Source organism: Mandrillus leucophaeus, unplaced genomic scaffold (genome assembly GCF_000951045.1).
Source record: "Mandrillus leucophaeus isolate KB7577 unplaced genomic scaffold, Mleu.le_1.0 Scaffold1937, whole genome shotgun sequence".
Lineage (NCBI taxonomy): Eukaryota > Metazoa > Chordata > Mammalia > Primates > Cercopithecidae > Mandrillus > Mandrillus leucophaeus.
The window spans coordinates 84,393-103,013 of NW_012101962.1; the positions used below are offsets into that span (position 1 = coordinate 84,393).

Consider the following 18,621-nt stretch of genomic DNA (forward strand, 5'->3'; position numbering starts at 1 on the left):
AGGTTATGTTCATTCCTTTTTATTCTTTTTTCCTTATTTTTTTCTGACTATCTTATTTGAGAGAACCAGTCTTCAAGTTTTGAGATTCTTTCCTCAGCTTGATTTATTCTGCCCTTAACACTTGTGATTGCATTGTCAAATTATTGTATTGTGTTATTCAGCTCTATCAGACCCGTTAGGTTCTTTTTCATATCAGCTATTTTGTCCTTTGGCTCCCATATCACTTTATTGTGATTCTTATTTTCCTTGGATTAGATTTTGCCATCCTCCTGAATCTTAACAATCTTTGTTTCTATCCATATTCTGAATTCTATTCGTCAATCCATCCAGTTTGGCCTGGTTAAGAACTCTTGCTGGAAAACTGGTGCAGTCATTTGGAGGACATAATGACACTCCGACCATTTGAGTTACCAGATTTCTTGCATTGGTTCTTTCTCATCTGTGTGTGTGGGTGTTTCTTTAATTGCAGTGTAGACTGAGTACACTCAATAGACTTCTTTTCTGGATGTTTTCACCAGGCCGAGACTTTGTGTAGGGTCTTTATTTGAAGCCTACTTCTTGTCTCTGGTTTTAGAAGGGGGGTATGTTAATGAGGTATTTTTGGTGTTGAAGCTTTGGGGTATGATCCAGCAGGTGACACTTAGGCTTATTGGTCAGTTGGTTGATTCTTGCTTGGTTGTGTGTCCTCCCTATGTTTCCTCACAGTGTAGCCATGTTCCTTCTCAGTGCTGTGAAAGTATGGGTTCCTCTCCCACTTGAAAACTGACTGTAGTTCATGACTTGGTACTCCTGGGCTGCCCACTGCAACTTTGGGGCAATCTCTGTGTTTATGTTCCTTCCTCAGCTTAGAGGCAGCAGAGGAAGAGATCTTAGTAGTGGTTGTGGCCAAGGGTCATTTGCTTGGCTCCTGGAGGCTCCACCCTAGAGAGATGCAAGTCAGCAATTGCTCAGTGCAGTCATCCCAGGATGGAGAGTTTGTGCTGTGGACCCAAGCCAGGGGTTCCCTTTCTGATGATAAGACATGGGGGGTTTGTGGGACCCGTGGGAGACAGACTAGTCTCCTCTCCTTGGGTCAATTGCCACTTGTTGGAGGTGTGGATAAGGTACTCAGAGTCAGTCTTTGCTCCTTCGTCAGTCCAAGAGTGACAAGGGCAGTTGCATTGCAGAGATAGTGGCAGAGAGGCTGTGTCCAGGGTGTTGCTGAGTTGGTACTGGGTTAATAGTTCTGGCAGGGGGTGGCTGGAGGCTTAGGCCTAGAGGACCTGCCCAGTGAGGAGATATGGGAAAAGGCACCCATGTAACAGTCTGACCACTTTTCCATAGGGCTGCTATAGCATGCTTGGGGCCCACAGCAGTCTCTAGTCACCTCAGATTTTCCAGAACCTAGAAGTGTCACCAGTGTAGGCTGTGAAACAGCAAAGATGGGAGCCTGTTTCTCCCTCTGGGAGCTTTGTCCCAGGGAGGTACTGACCTGTTGCCGACCCAAAGGCACCTGTAGGAAGTGACTGGAGAATCCTGTTTGGGAGGTCCTGCCCAGTGAGGAGGAATGGGATTGAGACTGCTTAAAAAAACAGTCTGGCCACATTTTAGTAGAGCAGTTGTGCTGTGCTGGGGTCCAATTCAGCCCCCAGTTGCCTCAGACACTCCAAAGCCCAAAGGCTGGAACAGTTAAGTCACCCAAACAGCGAAGATGGTGGCCAGTCCCTCCCTCTGGAGCACCATCCCAGGGGAAATTCAGTTCTCTGTTGGCTGGAGACCTTAGGCGGGGGTGGCTGGAGGCCCTGGTTGGGAGGTCCTGCTCAGTGTTGAGGAACAGGATCACCCACCCATGTAAAGCAGCAGTGTGGCCACGTTTTGTTAGAACTGCTTCTTCAGCTAATAAACAACTTCAGCAAAGTTGCAGGATACAAAATCAATATATAAAAATCACTAGCATTCCTATACACCAACAACAACCAAAACTGAGAGCCAAATCAGAAAGGCAACCCCACTCACAACTGCCACACACAGAAATAATATACCTAGGAATACAGCTAACCAGGAAGGTGAAAGATCTCTACAATGAGAATTACAAAACACTGCTCAAAGAAATCAGAGAAGACACAAACAAATGGAAAGACATCCTTTGTTCATGTATTGGAAGAATCAGTATCATTAAAATGGCTACACTGCCCAAAGCAATTTACAGATTCAATGCTATTCCTGTCAAACTACCAACGACATTCTTCACAGGACTAGAAAAAATTGTTTTAAAATTTATATGGAACCAAAAAGGAACCTAAATAGACAAGGCAAGCCTCAGCAAAAAGAGCAAAGCTGGAGGAATCATGTTACCTGACTTCAAACTGTAGTACAAGGCTACAAGTGGCCAAAACAGCATGGCATTGGTACAGAAACTTTTCTTTTGTGAGCTTCGTCTTGGAATTATTTTAAACTTATAATTAGTTTGCAGGATATTGTATCTGTTTTGTTTTTTCAAAACTTGAATCTTCAAAGCTATTCCAAATGTTTGTTTTTCTCTTTAATTTTCTTCTTGAAATTTTTATATTCATTTTTAATTTTTTAATTTTTTTATTTCAATAGCTTTAGTGGGGCATAAGTGGTTTTTGGTTATATGGACAGATTATATCATGGTAAAGTCTGGGATTTTAGTATACCCTTTACCAAGATAGTGTACTATGTACCCAATAGGTAGTTTTTCATTTCTTACCCCATCTACCTTCCCCATTTCCCCACTTCTGGGACTCTGTTGTGCATTATACCACTGTAGGCCCTTGCATAATCATAGCTTAGCTCTCACTTAAAACTAAAAAATGTGGTATTTGATTTTCCATTCCTGAGTTGTTTTTCTTAGGTAATAACCCTCCAGTTTAATCCAGGTTGCTGCAAAAGACATGATTTTGTTCTTTTTTATGAGTTAGTAGTATTCCATGGTGTGTGTGTGTGTGTGTGTGTGATCATTTTCTTTATTCACTCATCTGTTGGTGGGCACTTAGGTTGATTCTTTATCTTTGCAATTGTGAATTGTGCTGTGATAACCATAATTCATGCAGGTGTCTTTTTCATATAATGAATTCTTTTCCTTTTGGTAAGGTACCCAGTAGTGGGATTGCTGGATCAAATGGTAGATCTACTTTTAGTTCTTAGAGAAATCTCTTTACTGTTTACATTCCCAGCAGCAGCATATAAGTGTTCCCTTTTCACCACATCCATGCCAACATCTTTTGTTTTTTTACTTTTTAATAATAGTCATTCTGGCCAGGCTTGGTGGCTCACACCTGTGATTCCTGCACTTGGGGAGGCCAAGGTGGGTGGATCACCTGAGGTCAGGAGTTCCAGACCAGCCTGGCCAACATGGTAAAATCCCATCTTTACTAAAAATATAAAAATTAGCCAAGCATGGTGACACGCACACTTGTAGTTCTGGGAGGCTGAGGCAGGAGAATTGCTTGAACCTGGGAGGTGGAGGTTGCAGTGAGCCGAGATCTCGCCACTGCACTCCAGCCTGGGTGACAGAGCAAGACTGTCTCAAAACAAACAAACCAAAAAAAAAAAAAAAAAGCAAACAAACAAAAATAACGGGCTTTCTGGTTGCGGTAAGGTGGTATCTCATTGTGGTTTTAGTTTGCATTTTCCTAATGATTAGTGATGTTGAACATTTTTCATGTTTCCTGGCGATTTGTATATCTTCTTTCAAGAAATATCTGTTCATGTCATTTGCCCACTTTTTAATACAATTATTTGTTTTCTTCTTGCTAATTTAAATTTCTTACAGATTCTGGATATTAGTCCTTGTCAGATCCATAGTTTAAAAATATTTTTCTCCCATTCTGTAAGTTGTCTATTCACTCTGTTGATTATTTCTTTTGCTTTGCAGAAGATTTTTTAGTTCAATTAGGTCCCCTTCATTTATTTTTGTTTTTGTTGTATTTACTTTTGGGGCCTTAGTCATGAAATTTTTACATTTAAAGCCTTAATCTGTTCATGAGACTGATATACCCGAATATTCAAAACTTAGAAGTTAGGTTAGCGTATCCTTTGTCTTTGAGAACATATTAAGATTACAAATAGGATCTTTTTTCTAATTGCTTATTGCCGGTGTCAAAGAAAACTTTTGATTTGTGTATATTTGTACGTCTGCCTACCTAATTAAACTCTTACCAATTCAAACTGTTTAGTCAGTTTGTATGTATTCTCTAGGCAGACAATCATATTATCTTACACATAATGAAAGTTTTATTAGAGTGGTGAGGACAATGCAAATATTGTATGGTAGTAATAAAATATCTGGATGTAAATTTTTGCCAAAAGCAATATAGGTCTCCCATTTCAGTTAAGCTTCCATTTTAAGCAAATAATTTTGGATAGTCCCTTTTAAGTATATACTTTATCAAAAGCTGCTTATTAAAATTGGGCATATATGTGACATGCATTATTCTGTAAAAACAAAATATTTGAGATTTCACAAACTCTTAAATTGACTTCTCTTCCAAAGTCTTCTGCCCACTATATTTTCTCTTAACTTTTTTTTTTTTTTTTTTTTTGGTGGAAGAACAGAATGTCGCTCTGTCACCCAGGCTAAAGTGCAGTGGCGTGATCACAGCTCTCTGCACCTTCAACCTCCCAGGCTTAAGCAATCCTCCTACCCCAACCTTCTGAGTAGTTGGGACTACAGGTGCATGCCACTCCCCTTGGTTATTTTATTTTATTTTATTTTTTCAGGACAAGGTCTCACTCTGTCACCAAGGCTGAAGTGTAATGGTGCGATCTCAGCTCATTGCAGCCTCTTATGCCTAGGCTCAAGTGATCCTCTGGCATCAGCCTCCCAAATTGCTGGGATTACAGACATGAGCCACCACGCTGGGTCTTTTTTCAAACTTTTGAAGAATATCTATATAATGTTCAGAGCACACATCTGACTCTGCCCTGGCCTGGCTTGGCACAGACTTCAGTCTCCTAAAGCTTCTATTACTTTATTCACAAATCAGTTATTCTTTGGTCAGAATATAGTTTATAATAACAGTTCTTTGTTATCACTTCTTTTCTATCCTCTTTAGAAATGTATTAGCAAAAACAAAACAATTTTGGGGTTACTTAACCTTTAAAAAGGAATTCAAGGACAATTAAACATTTTTGTGCTCAACTTGTGCATGCTCTAGAAAACCAGTTCTATTTCCCTGGGAAAATAAAAAGACATGTCTGGAAATATTTATATACTACTATGCTTATTTCAGCATTAATTATAAAAAATAATAAACATCTTAACCAACAATAGGGAATTGGTTATATTTTATTTATATGTACATGATAGTATATTCATGATAAATATATAATATATAAATATTATTCATAGTAATATTTATATAATGTTAAAAATATATAAATACATGGGAAAATACATGTTAGAGGAAGTGGAGAAAAACAGGATTCATAACTGTACATACAGTATGCCCCCATTGGATAAACACACACACAGACACACACACGCATACCTTCAGAGATAAATGGTTGCTAGGAAATGTTACATGTTACAGAATTTATTTCACTTTCATTTTATTTAAATTTTTCTGCCATGTATTTATATTAGTATAAAATAATATGCATAAGGTGATTTATGAAGATAATTTAGAAGTGAAAGAACATGGGTTCTAGAGATGCAGAGACTTGGAGTCTAGTCCTGCCAGTGTCACAAACTCTTTATAACCTTAATGTCTAACAGTCTTGGTTTCATTGTTTGTAGAATGAGTCTTGTGAGATATGGTTATATATAAAGTATCTTACCAACTAGAGAGATTATTATATTAGTACGTACCTTTTATTTGCAGATGGATGGCCTAATTGCACATTATCTACTTCATACATTTTGGCAATTAAGCAAGTAAACGAAGCAGGTGTTTGTAATGTATTAACGTATAGACTTTAGCAATGTCTAACAATTCCAGCCTTGCAACCTTGAAGTATAATTTGCTTATAGGTTATACTAAGTTCTTGAAGAAAAATAGAGATAAACAAAGACAGAACATCCTGAAAAGGATTCCCCCATTGCCTGTTCCCAGACATGTTGTAACATTTTTATGGGCATGGTATGTGTGAAATGGTGAGGTCAAGGTAGAAGGGAGTTGTCAAAAACATACGTCATTGCTCATACACTCATGCATGTATGAAAACAGTATTATTTGTCAGATTATGTGGTATGTTTTGTCACTTCAAATATATGTGTTTTCTCAGTGACTTGAAAAAAGGAGGGCGCAATGTTAAGTCAGTCTGTTATGAAGTCAGTTCTAAACATTTTGGGTTTTGCACCTGTGATAGCTTTTTTTTTTTTTTTTTTCTGTTTGCCTATAAAGACACTGGGGAGAGAAAAATCCTGATTTTTATCCTGTTTGTTTAATGCTTATCATCCTGCTTACTATCTTTTAGTGACTACTTTCCAGCTGTCTAAACATTTTCCTCACGTTCCTGTCGGAAGTGTGACTTAAACCCAGGTTCAAGAATTGGGATGTCCACATCCTCATTGTTTATTTCTCTAACACATTTTTAGTTAGGAATGGAAAAGACTAAGCCAGCTAGCATTATTACATTTGAAACCCAAATTCTATGAGGAGTACTTCTCATTAAATTGTGGGTTTGTATTCTTATACTTCAGAATCTATTATTGTTTAATCTTATGATACGGTGAATTTGAAAAAGAGTCATTTAACTGCAAGTTAGGGTCATTTCTTTTCATCCTTTGAAAAAGAATATTTGTAAACTGAATTGTGTAAATTATTGTTATATTTCTGACTATGTCTGTTAGTGTTTTGTTTTATTTGAGAATATAGAATTCAAAATATTCTGTAAAATATGATTCTAATGGTATTTTTAAATGCACAGTATATTTAATGTCATTTACATGTGAAATAGAGGATCTCATATGTAACCAGTGTCTAGTTAACTGTCTTGACAACCTCTCTGTCAAAAATGTGGTAAAAAAACATCTGACCAGGCCAACCGTTAATTACTATACTATTTGAGCTGTAGTCACATTAAGCTGAGTTTTGAAGAAGTCTGTTGGATCTGAAAATTGATCCTTGGAAATTCCCAAAAGTTTTAAGGGTAATACTTCCTAATCGCAGAATTATCTTATAGTGTAAACTAACATATTTATGAGGCTATTTAAGTAACTAAGGTGGTCTTACTACCTAAACCCTCACATTCTTTTTTTGGATGTTATATGTTTATTATTTTCTATTAGAAGAAGGAATTTTCTTACAGGCTTTTAAAAAAGAGACACATTTAATTTAAAGGTTATACATTAAAACATGGCTCAATAGCAAAGGTCTTGGGAAATATTGAGAACCTATAATATTTCATTTCAAGAGATCATTTAATTTAGTCACAATGCTATGGACATCTTTTGTTACTCTGTTATATTTTTCTTATATTGTCTGTGTGTGCAAAGCATTTGAGAAAAGTGGGCACATTAATAGTTATTTTTTCTAGTTTCAGGCAGCAAAATATCTGACTGCCCATTTAAGTAATAGATTTACTGTAGTTTCCCCCTTAATCCATGGTTTTGCTTTCTGTGATTTTATTTACCCATGGTCAACTGAGGTCCAAAAATATTAAATGGAAAATTCTAGAAATAATTCATTGGTTTTAAATTATGCACCATCTGAGTAGTATGATGAAATCTCACACTATCCCACCTGGGATATGCATCATCCCTTTGTCCAACATATCCACACTGTATACACTATGCACGCATTAGTCAGTAACCATCTTATCTGATTTACCATCAGAAGGTCAATAGTAGCCTATAGCTGTGTCACAGTGTTTATGTCATTCACCTTTCATCTCATCACAAAGGCATTAAATCATCTCACATCATCACAAGAAAGGTAAGTATAATACAATAATACATTTTGAGAGAGACCCCACTCATATAACTTTTATTATAGTCTAATATCATAATTGTTATATTTTATTATTAGTTATTGTTCATCTCTTACTATGTATACTTATAAACTAAACATTATCATTGTTATGTATGTATAGGAAAAAACATAGTACATATAGGGTTCCATATACATACATACATACATAGTACATATAGGGCTCAGTATTATCCACAGTTTCTGGTAACCACTGTGGGATCTTGAACATATCCTCCATGGGTAAGAGGGGACTTATATGCCTATATGTATATGGTTATAAAAAGTTGCATTGTTATTTCTGTTAGGTAACTTCAATTTGAGAAGTCAAATGTATTTGGTAGAATTAGAACTAAAATGAAGAGATTTTGCTTTTTCTTATTGAAAACCTGTAGTTTCTTTAAAAATGTGAAAATAAGCAGTCATCATTCTCTAGTGTATGTTTTTTGTACCATTTACCAAGCCTAGTGATTAGCTAATGATCATGAATGACAGACTTCTATGCAAATGGAATTATTTGCTGTTAATTCACAGAACTGATTCACTTTTTATCAGAGGGGCAGTTTGTGGTGGTGGTAGAACTGATGATGCAGGCTGTATCATTACATTATGTTATAACCCAAGCTCACATACTTCTTTCCTGATTCTGAGGCTCATTTTAGAAAATGATGTACCTTATTCACGAAAGAAGTTTGTTGAGAGAAAGTAAAAGGATTTTGAAAGATATTTTTGGCTTTTGTTGTAGCCTGATAAAACTTTCCAGTTCTACCAAGGATTATACCTTTCTATTACCCAAGCAGTTTAAGCCAAGGGTAGTTACATGTTAACACCCATTCTCATTAAAATAGCAGTTCCCATAATTTTAGTCTCAGTACCCTTTATACTGTCACAAATTATTGAGAACTCTAAAAGAATTTTGTTTATGTGGTTTTATCAGTTCATTTATATATTAGAAATTACAACTAATTTTTTTTTTTTTTTTTTTTTTTTTTTTTTTTGAGACAGAGTCTCGCTCTTGTTGCCCAGGCTGGAGTTCCATCACGCGATCTTTGCTCACTGCAACCTCTGCCTCCCAGGTTCAAGCGATTCTCCTGTCTCAGCCTCCCAAGTAGCTGAGATTGCAGACATGTGCCACCACACCCAGCTAATTTTTATATTTTCATTAGAAGCGGGGTTTCACCATGTTGGCCAGGCTGATCTCAAACTCCTGACCTCAATTGATCCACCCACTTCGGCCTCCCAAAGTGCTGGGATTACAGGCATGAGCCATCGCACCCGGCCACAACTAAAATAATTTTTTAAAAAATTTTACCCACTTTTAAATAACAAAATCCCATTCCATGTTAACAAAAATACCATGTTTTTATGAAAAATAGCTGTCTTTTCCAAAACAAAAAAAATACAGAAAAGAGTGATACTCTGTTACATTTTTGTAAATGTCTTTGATATTGGCTTCATAGAAGCAGCTGGATTCTCATACCTGCTTTTGCATTCAAGCTCTTGGATTTGATTTTTTTGGTTGAAGTATATGAAGCAAATCAAATCTCACAAATATGTCATTGGAAAAGTAAGGAGTATTTAGTAGCTTTTTCAGATAATTACGGATACTCTTCTTTATATACTGTTCCAATATCCAGTGAATAGTAGTTTCTTAAAGGTTAGTTACTGTGGAATTTGTAACCACGTCTGTGAATTTTTTATATTGTTACATTAAAATCTGTTGGTGTACTGGGCACTTTGAATGGATCTTTTACATGCATGATTTTATATCATGCACTGGTCATTTGGCAAATATGGGTTTAGTGAGTTATATACAGCTTCCAAATATTGACACATGTCACTATATAGTACTTAAAATATAACATTAACTAATAGTATAATATTTGTCATAGAAGTCTTAAAATATTGCAAAACTGTCAGGTACTTGAAAGCTCATATTTTATCATTGATAACAAATTTTCTTAGATCTTTATCTTGAAGTGACAGGCCCAGATGATTCATGTTGAGAAAATATCTGCCAAATACATGTCTGCCAAAATATATTTGGCATATATAATGCCAGTTATAATCAAATTAAAATGTTTATTGCCTCATCAAGGGCCTTTTCAATTAAGACTGACTTTTTTATTGCAAATGTGCAGCTATAAAGAATACAGCAATTACTAGTATGGTTTGCTGCCACTGCTTTGATTCCTATTAAGACACAAGCAGTTTTACTCACAGGAAAGAAACAACCAATATCTCAGTTTTATTATGAAAATAATTTTGACATTGGGGACTCTTTTGATAGCTGCTATTCTAGAATAAAATAGGTTTATTGCAGTCACAAATAAGCCTGAGATGTAGGGTTATGGAATTTAGTATAGATGGGTTGTTGAGAGAAAAATATATGGGTATCAAGGGCAATTTTTAATATCTGCAGGTTCCTAAGGGCTGACTGTGGGACTTGATTATCTGCAGATTTTGATATTAGTGAGGGGACCTGTAACCAATCCTCCACAGATACCAAGGGACACATAAAGACAATGATGTCGGTTTTTCTTTACCAGATTAGTATTAATAGATAAGAAGTTCTAGGGAAATACAGAGGAGAATAGGTTGTCATTATTATTGTTGTTGTTATTCATAATAAAGATGATTTTGGAGTATAGTAGAGGAACAGCCTGGCCTGATTCTTTGGTTTGGAGAGGGCTAGAGAAGCTAGGAAGTTTCAAAGAAGACTTCATAGAATAAATGATTCTTAAGTGATCAGTAATATTTTGAATAAATTGCTATTTTAAACTGAATATATAATAGAAATGTTTTTACTGATTAGCTAATTAAGGTACGGTTAAGCCTTTCTCTAGAGAAACTGTGAACATGATTAACATCCCTCTCCAAATGTAGGAAATCATGTCGATCTTATTTTCTGATGTCTCTAGACTCATACAAGGTAGGCAATAAGACAGTGAAAGCAGGAGCTAGTTTTGAAAAATGTCTGTGCAAAAGAGGAAAATGTCAAAGAGATGATGATAGAAACATGGGTTGGATCAAAGAGGGTCATGGTCATAATACCTAACATTTACATCCACTGGATTATATGCCAGGGGCTTCTCTGAGCACTTTGCCATGTGTATGTAAGATCAGTTGAATGTATTTATGTAAGTCTACTTCTGGGCTTTCTGTTCTGTTTCGTTGATCTGTTTGCCTATTCTTTTGCCAGTACCACACTGTCTTATTTACTATAGCTTCCTGATAGGTCTCAAAGTTTGGTAGTGTCAGTCCTCCAACTGTTTTTCCCCAATATTGTATTGGCTATCCTGGATCTTTTGCCTCTCTTTATAAACTTTAGGATCATTTTGTTAATATCCATAAAATAACTTGCTGGGATTGCTTTTGGAATTATGATGAATATGTGGGTCAAAGTGGGATGAACTGACATTTTGTCAATATTGAGTCTTCCTTTCCATGAACTTGGAATCTCTCATTTATTTAGTTCTTTGATTTCTTTCATCAGAGTGTTATAGTTTTCCTCGTATAGATCTTTTGCATATTTTGTTAGATTTATACCTAATTATTTCATTTAGTGGAGTGCTAATGTAAATGGTATTATATTTTTGCCTCAAATTCCACTTATTTCTGACATAAAGGAAAAGTGGTTGATTTTTGTATATTAACTTTGTACCTTAGAATTTTTTTTTTTTTTTTTTTTTTTTTTTTTTTTTGGGGACGGAGTCTCCCTCTGTCACCCAGGCTGGAGTGCAGTGGCCGGATCTCAGCTCACTGCAAGCTCCGCCTCCCAGGTTTGCGCCATTCTCCTGCCTCAGCCTCCCGAGTAGCTGGGACTACAGGGGCCCACCACCTTGCCCGGCTAGTATTTTGTATTTTTGGTAGAGACGGGGTTTCACCGTGTTAGCCAGGATGGTCTCGATCTCCTGACCTCGTGATCCGCCCATCTCGGCCTCCCAAAGTGCTGGGATTACAGGCTTGAGCCACCGCGCCCGGCCTTAGAATTTGTTTTTAATTGTTTATTAGTTCCAGGGGTGGTTTTTGTTTGTTTGTTTGTTTTGTCCTTTCAGATTATCTGTTTACACAATCATGTCATCTGTGAACAAAAGCAGTTTTGTTTCTTTCCTCCCAATATATATACTTTTTATTTCTTTTTCATTTTATTGCTTTAGCTAGGACTTCTAGGATAATATTAAGAAGCGTGGTGAGAGGGGCATCCTTAACTTTATTCCCCTGATCATTTGAGTTTTTCATCATTAAGTATGCTATTAGCCATAGGAGTTTTTTTTTTTTTTTTTAAAGATATTCTTTATCAAGTTGAGGAAGCTTCCCTCTACTTCTAGTGTACTGAGGCTATTTATCATCAATAGGTATTGGATTTTGTCAAATGCATTTTCTGCATCTATTGGTATGATCACATGATTATTTTTAGCCTGTTGATACGATGTAATGGTTTAATTGATTTTTGAATGGTTAACCAGCCTTGCATGCCTGGGATGAATTCCACTTGGTTATGATACTCTTTTTATTCATTGTTGAATTCAACTTGCTAATATTTTTGCTTTTATGTTTATGAGCAATATTGGTCAATAATTTTTATTTCTGTAACTGTCTATATCTGGTTTTGGTATTAGTATAGTGCTGGCCTCATAGAATGAAGAAGGTATTCCCTTTGCTTCTGTTTTCTGAAAGAGTTTGCAGATAATTGGTGTACAGTTGTCCTTTGGAATCTGCAGGGGGATTGGTTCCAAGAATCCCACACATATACCAAAATCCAAAGATGCTCAAATGTTTTATATTAAATGGTGTGGTATGTGCATATAACCCATGCATATCCTCCTTTATATTGTAAATCATCTCTAGATTACTTATACCTAAGATAATGTAAATGTTATGTAAATAGCTACTACCTGGATTTTTATATGTACTATTTTTATTGTTGTATTGTTATTTTTCTTTTTTTTTTTTTCCAAATATTTTTGATCCATGGTTGATTGAATCCACAGATGTAGAACCCACAGATACAGAGGGCTGACTGTAACTTCTTCCTTAAATGTTTAAAAGAATCCACCAGTCAATTCATCTGGGCCTGGGGCTTTCTGTTTTGAAAGTTATTAATTATTCAGTTTCTCTGACAATATAGGACTATTCTGATTGTCCATTTCTTGTGTGAGTTTTGGCAGATTGTGTCTTTCAAGAAATTGGTACATTTCATCTACATTGTCACAGCTGTGGGCATAGAGTTGTCTGTAATATTCATGGATTATCTTTTAAAAGTTCATGGGAACTTTTGTGTGGAGGAAAAGTTAAATATTAAATTTGAACTGAATTGAATGTGGACACAAACAATGGTCACCAAGTCCTGGAACAGGTTGTGTGAGCCCCTTGAGGTGTTCTTCCAGCACTGTTTCAGAGAAATCTCTATTTCAATCTATTCCTATACCTTGGTTATTGAAAAGCAATAGGCTGGGTGCGGTGGCTCACACCTGTAATCCCGGCACTTTGGGAGGCCAAGGCGGGTGGATCACTTGAAGTCAGGAGTTCAAGACCAGCCTGGCCAACATTGCAAAACCCCATCGGTACTAAAAATACACAAATTAGCCAGGGACGGTGACGGGCACCTGTAATCCCAGCTACTCAGGAGGCTAAGGCAGGAGAATCACTTGAACCCAGGAGGCGGAGGTTGCAGTGAGCCGAGATCGTGTCACTGTGCTCCAGCCTGGGCGACAGAGCAGGACTCATCCCCCAAAAAAAGAAAACCAATAGACAATCATAAAAACAAGTTGACCTTTTTGTGTTCCTTGAGCACAGTCACCAAGGGCCTTCGTGACTGGACCTCCTGCCAAACCACTCGTTACAAAAACAGCTAGGTTCCCACGCTGCGCCGAAGCTTCATGAGACCTCTCCTTGTCTGTGTACAGACAAGTGGCTGACTATGGTGCCCAGGCTGTTGCTTCCCAGTCTGGTGGTTGTTAGAAACAAGTGCTCGGAGCCACAAAGTGAAACCAGCACTCAGGCAAAAAGCGTTCTCAGCAAGGCAATTTACTTCTGCCGAAGGGTGCTCCCTGCATCAGCCACGATTGCAAGAGCACACTGAACAAATAGGGTAGATGCGCAATTCGCAAGGGAGTGGGTAGCAATTGTTCTTCTGCTATGGCACAAGACGTGTCTGGACATGTCTGGGCAAGTTAGGGCACGGCAAGAGCAGGAGGACTGCTTGCAGGCTAAAAATGAGAATGTACAAGGAGATAGGGCCTTCGAACCAAGGACATTACACAATGAAACCCTTTGAAGAGGAATTCACCACCTCTGGCATGGTGAATCCTCCATAGTCTGGTGAGTGCGGTGTCCAGCTCTGGAGCCCAGGCTGTTGCTTCCCAGTTTGGTGGTGAATCCTCCATAGTCTGGTGGGTGTAAAGACATTTATCTCTTTTTCCCTTCTCCCCTTCGCATTGCAATTTGCTTATTATATCATTTGCTTATTATATCAATTTGCTTATTTTATTAGTTTGCTTATTGTATCATTTGCCTGTTAAATCTACATATGGGATAAAGCTTGTTTATCTTTAAAAGTATTGTGTGTGTGCCTTTTCTTCTCTCGCGGGTCTCCCGCCCAGAACAATCTGTACTGATATTCCCTCTTTCATTTCATTTGTTAGTAATTGGTGCCTTTTTTTTTCTTAATTAGCCTGGCTAGAGGCTTATTGATCTTTTCAAAGAAGCAGCCTTTTATTTTATTGATTTTTCTCTACTGATTTTCTGTTTTCAATATCATTGATTTCAATTTTAACTTTCATTTTCTTTATTTGCTTACTCTGGATGTAATTTGCTCTTTTCTAGTTTCCAAAGGTCAAAGCTTACATTACTGACTTTAGATCTTTCTTCTTTTCTAATATGTGCATTCAGTGATATAAATTTTTCTGTAAGCACTGCTTTCACCACATCCCACAGATTTTGATGTTGGATTTTCATTTTCAGTTAGCTCAAAATATTTTTTAAATTTCTCTTGAGATTTCATCTTTGACTCATAATGTTATTTAAAAAGTATTATTTGGCTGGGTGCAGTAGCTCATGCCCATAATCCTGGCACTTTGGAAGACTGATGCAGGAGAATTGCTTGAGTCCAGGAGTTCAAGACCAGCCTGGACAACATGGAAAGACCCTTTCTCTACAAAATAAAAAATAAAAAATATTAGCCAGATATGCTGGTAGGTGCCTGTGGTTCCAGCTACTCAGGAGGCTGAGATGGGAGAATCTCTTGAGCCCAGGAGGTTGAGGTTAAAGTGAGCTGTGATCATGCCACTGCACTCCAGCCTGGGCAACACAACGAGACTCCATCTCAAAAAAAAAAAAAAAAAAAAGAAAGTGTTGTTTAACCTCCAAGTATTTCTGGATTTTCCAGCTATCTGTCTGTTACTGATTTCTAGTTTAATTCTGTCATGGTCTAACAGCAGACATTGTATGATTTCTCTTCTTTAAATTTGTTAAAGTATGTTTTATGGACAAGAATATGGTCTGTCTTGCTGAACAATATATCTCTTTTTTTTGTAATGAATTGAAGACTCTCAGATTCATATGGAAATTTTAAAATAACTGTATTTTCTCTCAGTGATACATATTTTGCACTTGATTTCCAATTTATTCCATGATTTGTTCTCATAGTTAGGAGGGAGTCTTTCATTTTGATGTGGTGTTCCTACATATGCCAACCTAGGTCTCAGAAATGGCACCCAGAGTGGCATCTGTGGGAAATCTAGGCTGTCTTCATGAAATATATATGCACATTGGTGAAAGTTTTCAACATTATGAATCTGTACATGAACTTTTAAAAAAAATATTGGCTTTAGAGTCATACCTCATCAGGTAGGAATTTGTTAAAATGGGCAAACATTTAAAATTTCTCAGAGATTAACTAATAATTAACTTCTGTTATTTTTAAGTGTTACTTTTTTTTTTTTCTATTTCATTTAGTTTTGTCAGCCTGGCGGGTGGCAACTGTCCAGAGAGAGGAAGCAGCCAACGTTCTTTGTGGTTGTCCTGACAGATATTGACTCAGATCGACATTACTGCTCATGCCTGACCTTCTATGAGGCAGAGATTAATCTTCAGGTACAAAAACCTTTACTAGCTAAAGTACAGTCGAAGGTACAACATTTAGGAATGTTTTTTATATGCCATATTTTTGTTAAAACTGCAAGTTTGAGTTTTATGGGCTAGCTTAAGAAGCATGTAGAAATTTTTATGTTTAAGGTTGGAGAGGAGAGCAACATGTTAAAATTACTTTCCAGATTTAATTGTCCTTTTTCAAAACATTGATCATAATCTGAATATTTCTAAAAATAGTGCATCCTTGAATTGGTTTATTAAGAATATTAATTTCTTCTCTTGGTGAACCTATGATTTTCCCTGCCAGCCCTTCTCCTGGGAGGTCTTTCATAGAATGTGGAACATTTACTCAAAATGTTTGCAAATCATAATTACAATGCCTGACATTATTGTTTAGGCATCCAAATGTTAACTCATTCTTCTTAGGGGTAATGTTATCAACATGATCAGGCAGAAATTCATAAGCTAGAACTATGAAGACTTAGAAAATAATTGCCCTTTCAGACTATTGGTTGAGGTTCTTAATTTCACACTACTGGCTCTACTTTCTCTAAGCAGAAAGGAGTCATAACAAAGTATTTGGCAGCTTATGAAATTTTAGGGGTGAGGGACAAGCAGGGAACCAATTCTGGGTACTAGGAACAGCCCAGCTTGGTGCTAGTCTCATAGAAACCATATTCCTTCCACCTTTTACCACTTGTCACTTATGATGCTGGGTATATATCAGACATTATAACCTTCACCATAGTTGTGCTAGAATATCCATTCTCCTGCAGATATTCACACTGCTGACTTCTGCTTTAGTCTCACACTGCTGACTTCTGCTTTTAAGTTTTACATGAGTTGTTTCTTTGGTGGAAGTAAGATTGCATATAGAGCCCATTTTGCCCCAAAAAATGAAGGGATTTTTTTTTGTTGGTGCTGGTGGTGGTGGTTTTTCTTTCCAGGCTCTATAATACAAGAAGGAAACTGTAAAGGGGATTTGGAAGATATTGAGTAAGCCAGTTTGCATAATCTGCTGTAGTTTCTGCTACATATAGAGTATCACTACTGGGGGGAAAAGATTGGCCTGCTTTCTGAAATGGCTTAACAAAGGAGTGTTTGGTAGTTTTGATTATGTTTATTAAACTCTAAGATCTGAATTTTTTGGATGCAGAAATCTGATTTTTGAGTAAGAGGAGACAAATTACCTTTCATGATGCAGACTCATTATTCAAGTTCATTAGACTGATGTATTAAAACCAACATGCTAGATTACTAATTTATAGAGAATGTGAAAAGTGCTGAAAATGCATATAGAACAAAATATGCATCATCAACACGTTGTCTTCCTGTCACCAGATCTTAGTAGAAAGCCATATCAAAGTATGGACTTTTGATTATGGAATCAAACTAAGGGATATTTGATGTTAAATACTTCAAGACTATCAGACGAACATAGCCTGTTGCTTCTATTTGAAATTAGAGATTATGTTATCAATGGGGACAGAAAACTTTAAGTGTGATTTAAAGTCTCCTCTCCCCTGGATAATGTGTGGATGTATGTTGCCAACAAATAGCTAATCAACTTCTCATTTTGATCAATTCAATCTGAATAAGTTAGAGAGTGTTCTCTACCCAAGAACCACTTTGTCTCTTTTATTGGCCTTTCATTTCTCTGTTGATCTTTAGCATTTAAGTTAATGCTGAGAATTCAATATTTTCTGTTATTTCCATATTCTTGAGGGTATTGCTTCACAACTCCTTGGAATTATCTAATGAAACTAACTATAATTATTTAGATTCTCCCTCTTCACTATTCACCGCTCTTCTTCTAGACAAACTATCAGAAAGGCAATATATTGACATTATATTAATAGCAGATGTTTATAAATAGGTTCTAGGAATTCTTGGGTATTTTTCAAACTTTTAATTTGGAAATAATTTTCAACTTAAAGAAAAGTTGCAAGAATAATGCAAACATGTATATAGCCTTTACCCATATTCACCTGTTGTAATATTTTGCCCCATTGATTTATTTGAGGTCTTTCTTCCCTACCCTTCCTTTCTCACTTTATCCCTTTTTCCCTCTTCCCCTCCCTTCCCTCCCCTTCTCCCCCATACACACACACACAGTTTATTTTTTCTGAACCATTTGAAAGAAAGTTACATGTATCATTTACCCTTACCCTAAATTCTTTAGTATATGCTTCAGAGGTACGTGAACAGTATGTAAACAGTACGGTTATCAACCTCAGGAAATTTAACATCAATATAATAAAACCTACCATCCATGTTCCAGTTTTGTCATTTGACCTAATAATGTCCTTTATAGCACCCCCCATCCCTTTTTTCTTCCAGTACAGGATCTAGAACATACTACATATATTGCATTTAGTTGTCATTTCTCTTTTGTCTCTTTCCATGTGGAATAGTTGTGCAGCCTTTCTTTGTCTATAATGTGGACATTTTTAAATAATGTAACTTTTCACCCCCATTTTTAATACAATGTTTCTTATTTTGCGTTTGCAATGTCTCTCATTGTTAGTTTCAGGCTCTGCACCAACAGTTGGAATATTACCTGTGTTCCTTCTAAGGGACTCTTTCTTTTTTCTTTCTTTTTTTTTTTTTTTTT

The 18,621-nt window shown here is 36.6% G+C and overlaps 1 protein-coding gene across 1 annotated transcript in view; it reads left to right on the forward strand.

The window, feature by feature from the left end:
- The first annotated feature begins 14,137 nt into the window (after nucleotides 1-14,137).
- The window catches only part of LOC105538524 (myotubularin-related protein 13-like), an 86,773-nt gene continuing 82,289 nt past the window's right edge, over nucleotides 14,138-18,621 (forward strand). The window contains exons 1-2 of the mRNA XM_011978396.1: nucleotides 14,138-14,218; nucleotides 15,873-16,010. Coding sequence (XP_011833786.1) covers nucleotides 14,138-14,218; nucleotides 15,873-16,010 — 219 coding nt within the window. The remainder of the gene's footprint in view (nucleotides 14,219-15,872; nucleotides 16,011-18,621) is intronic.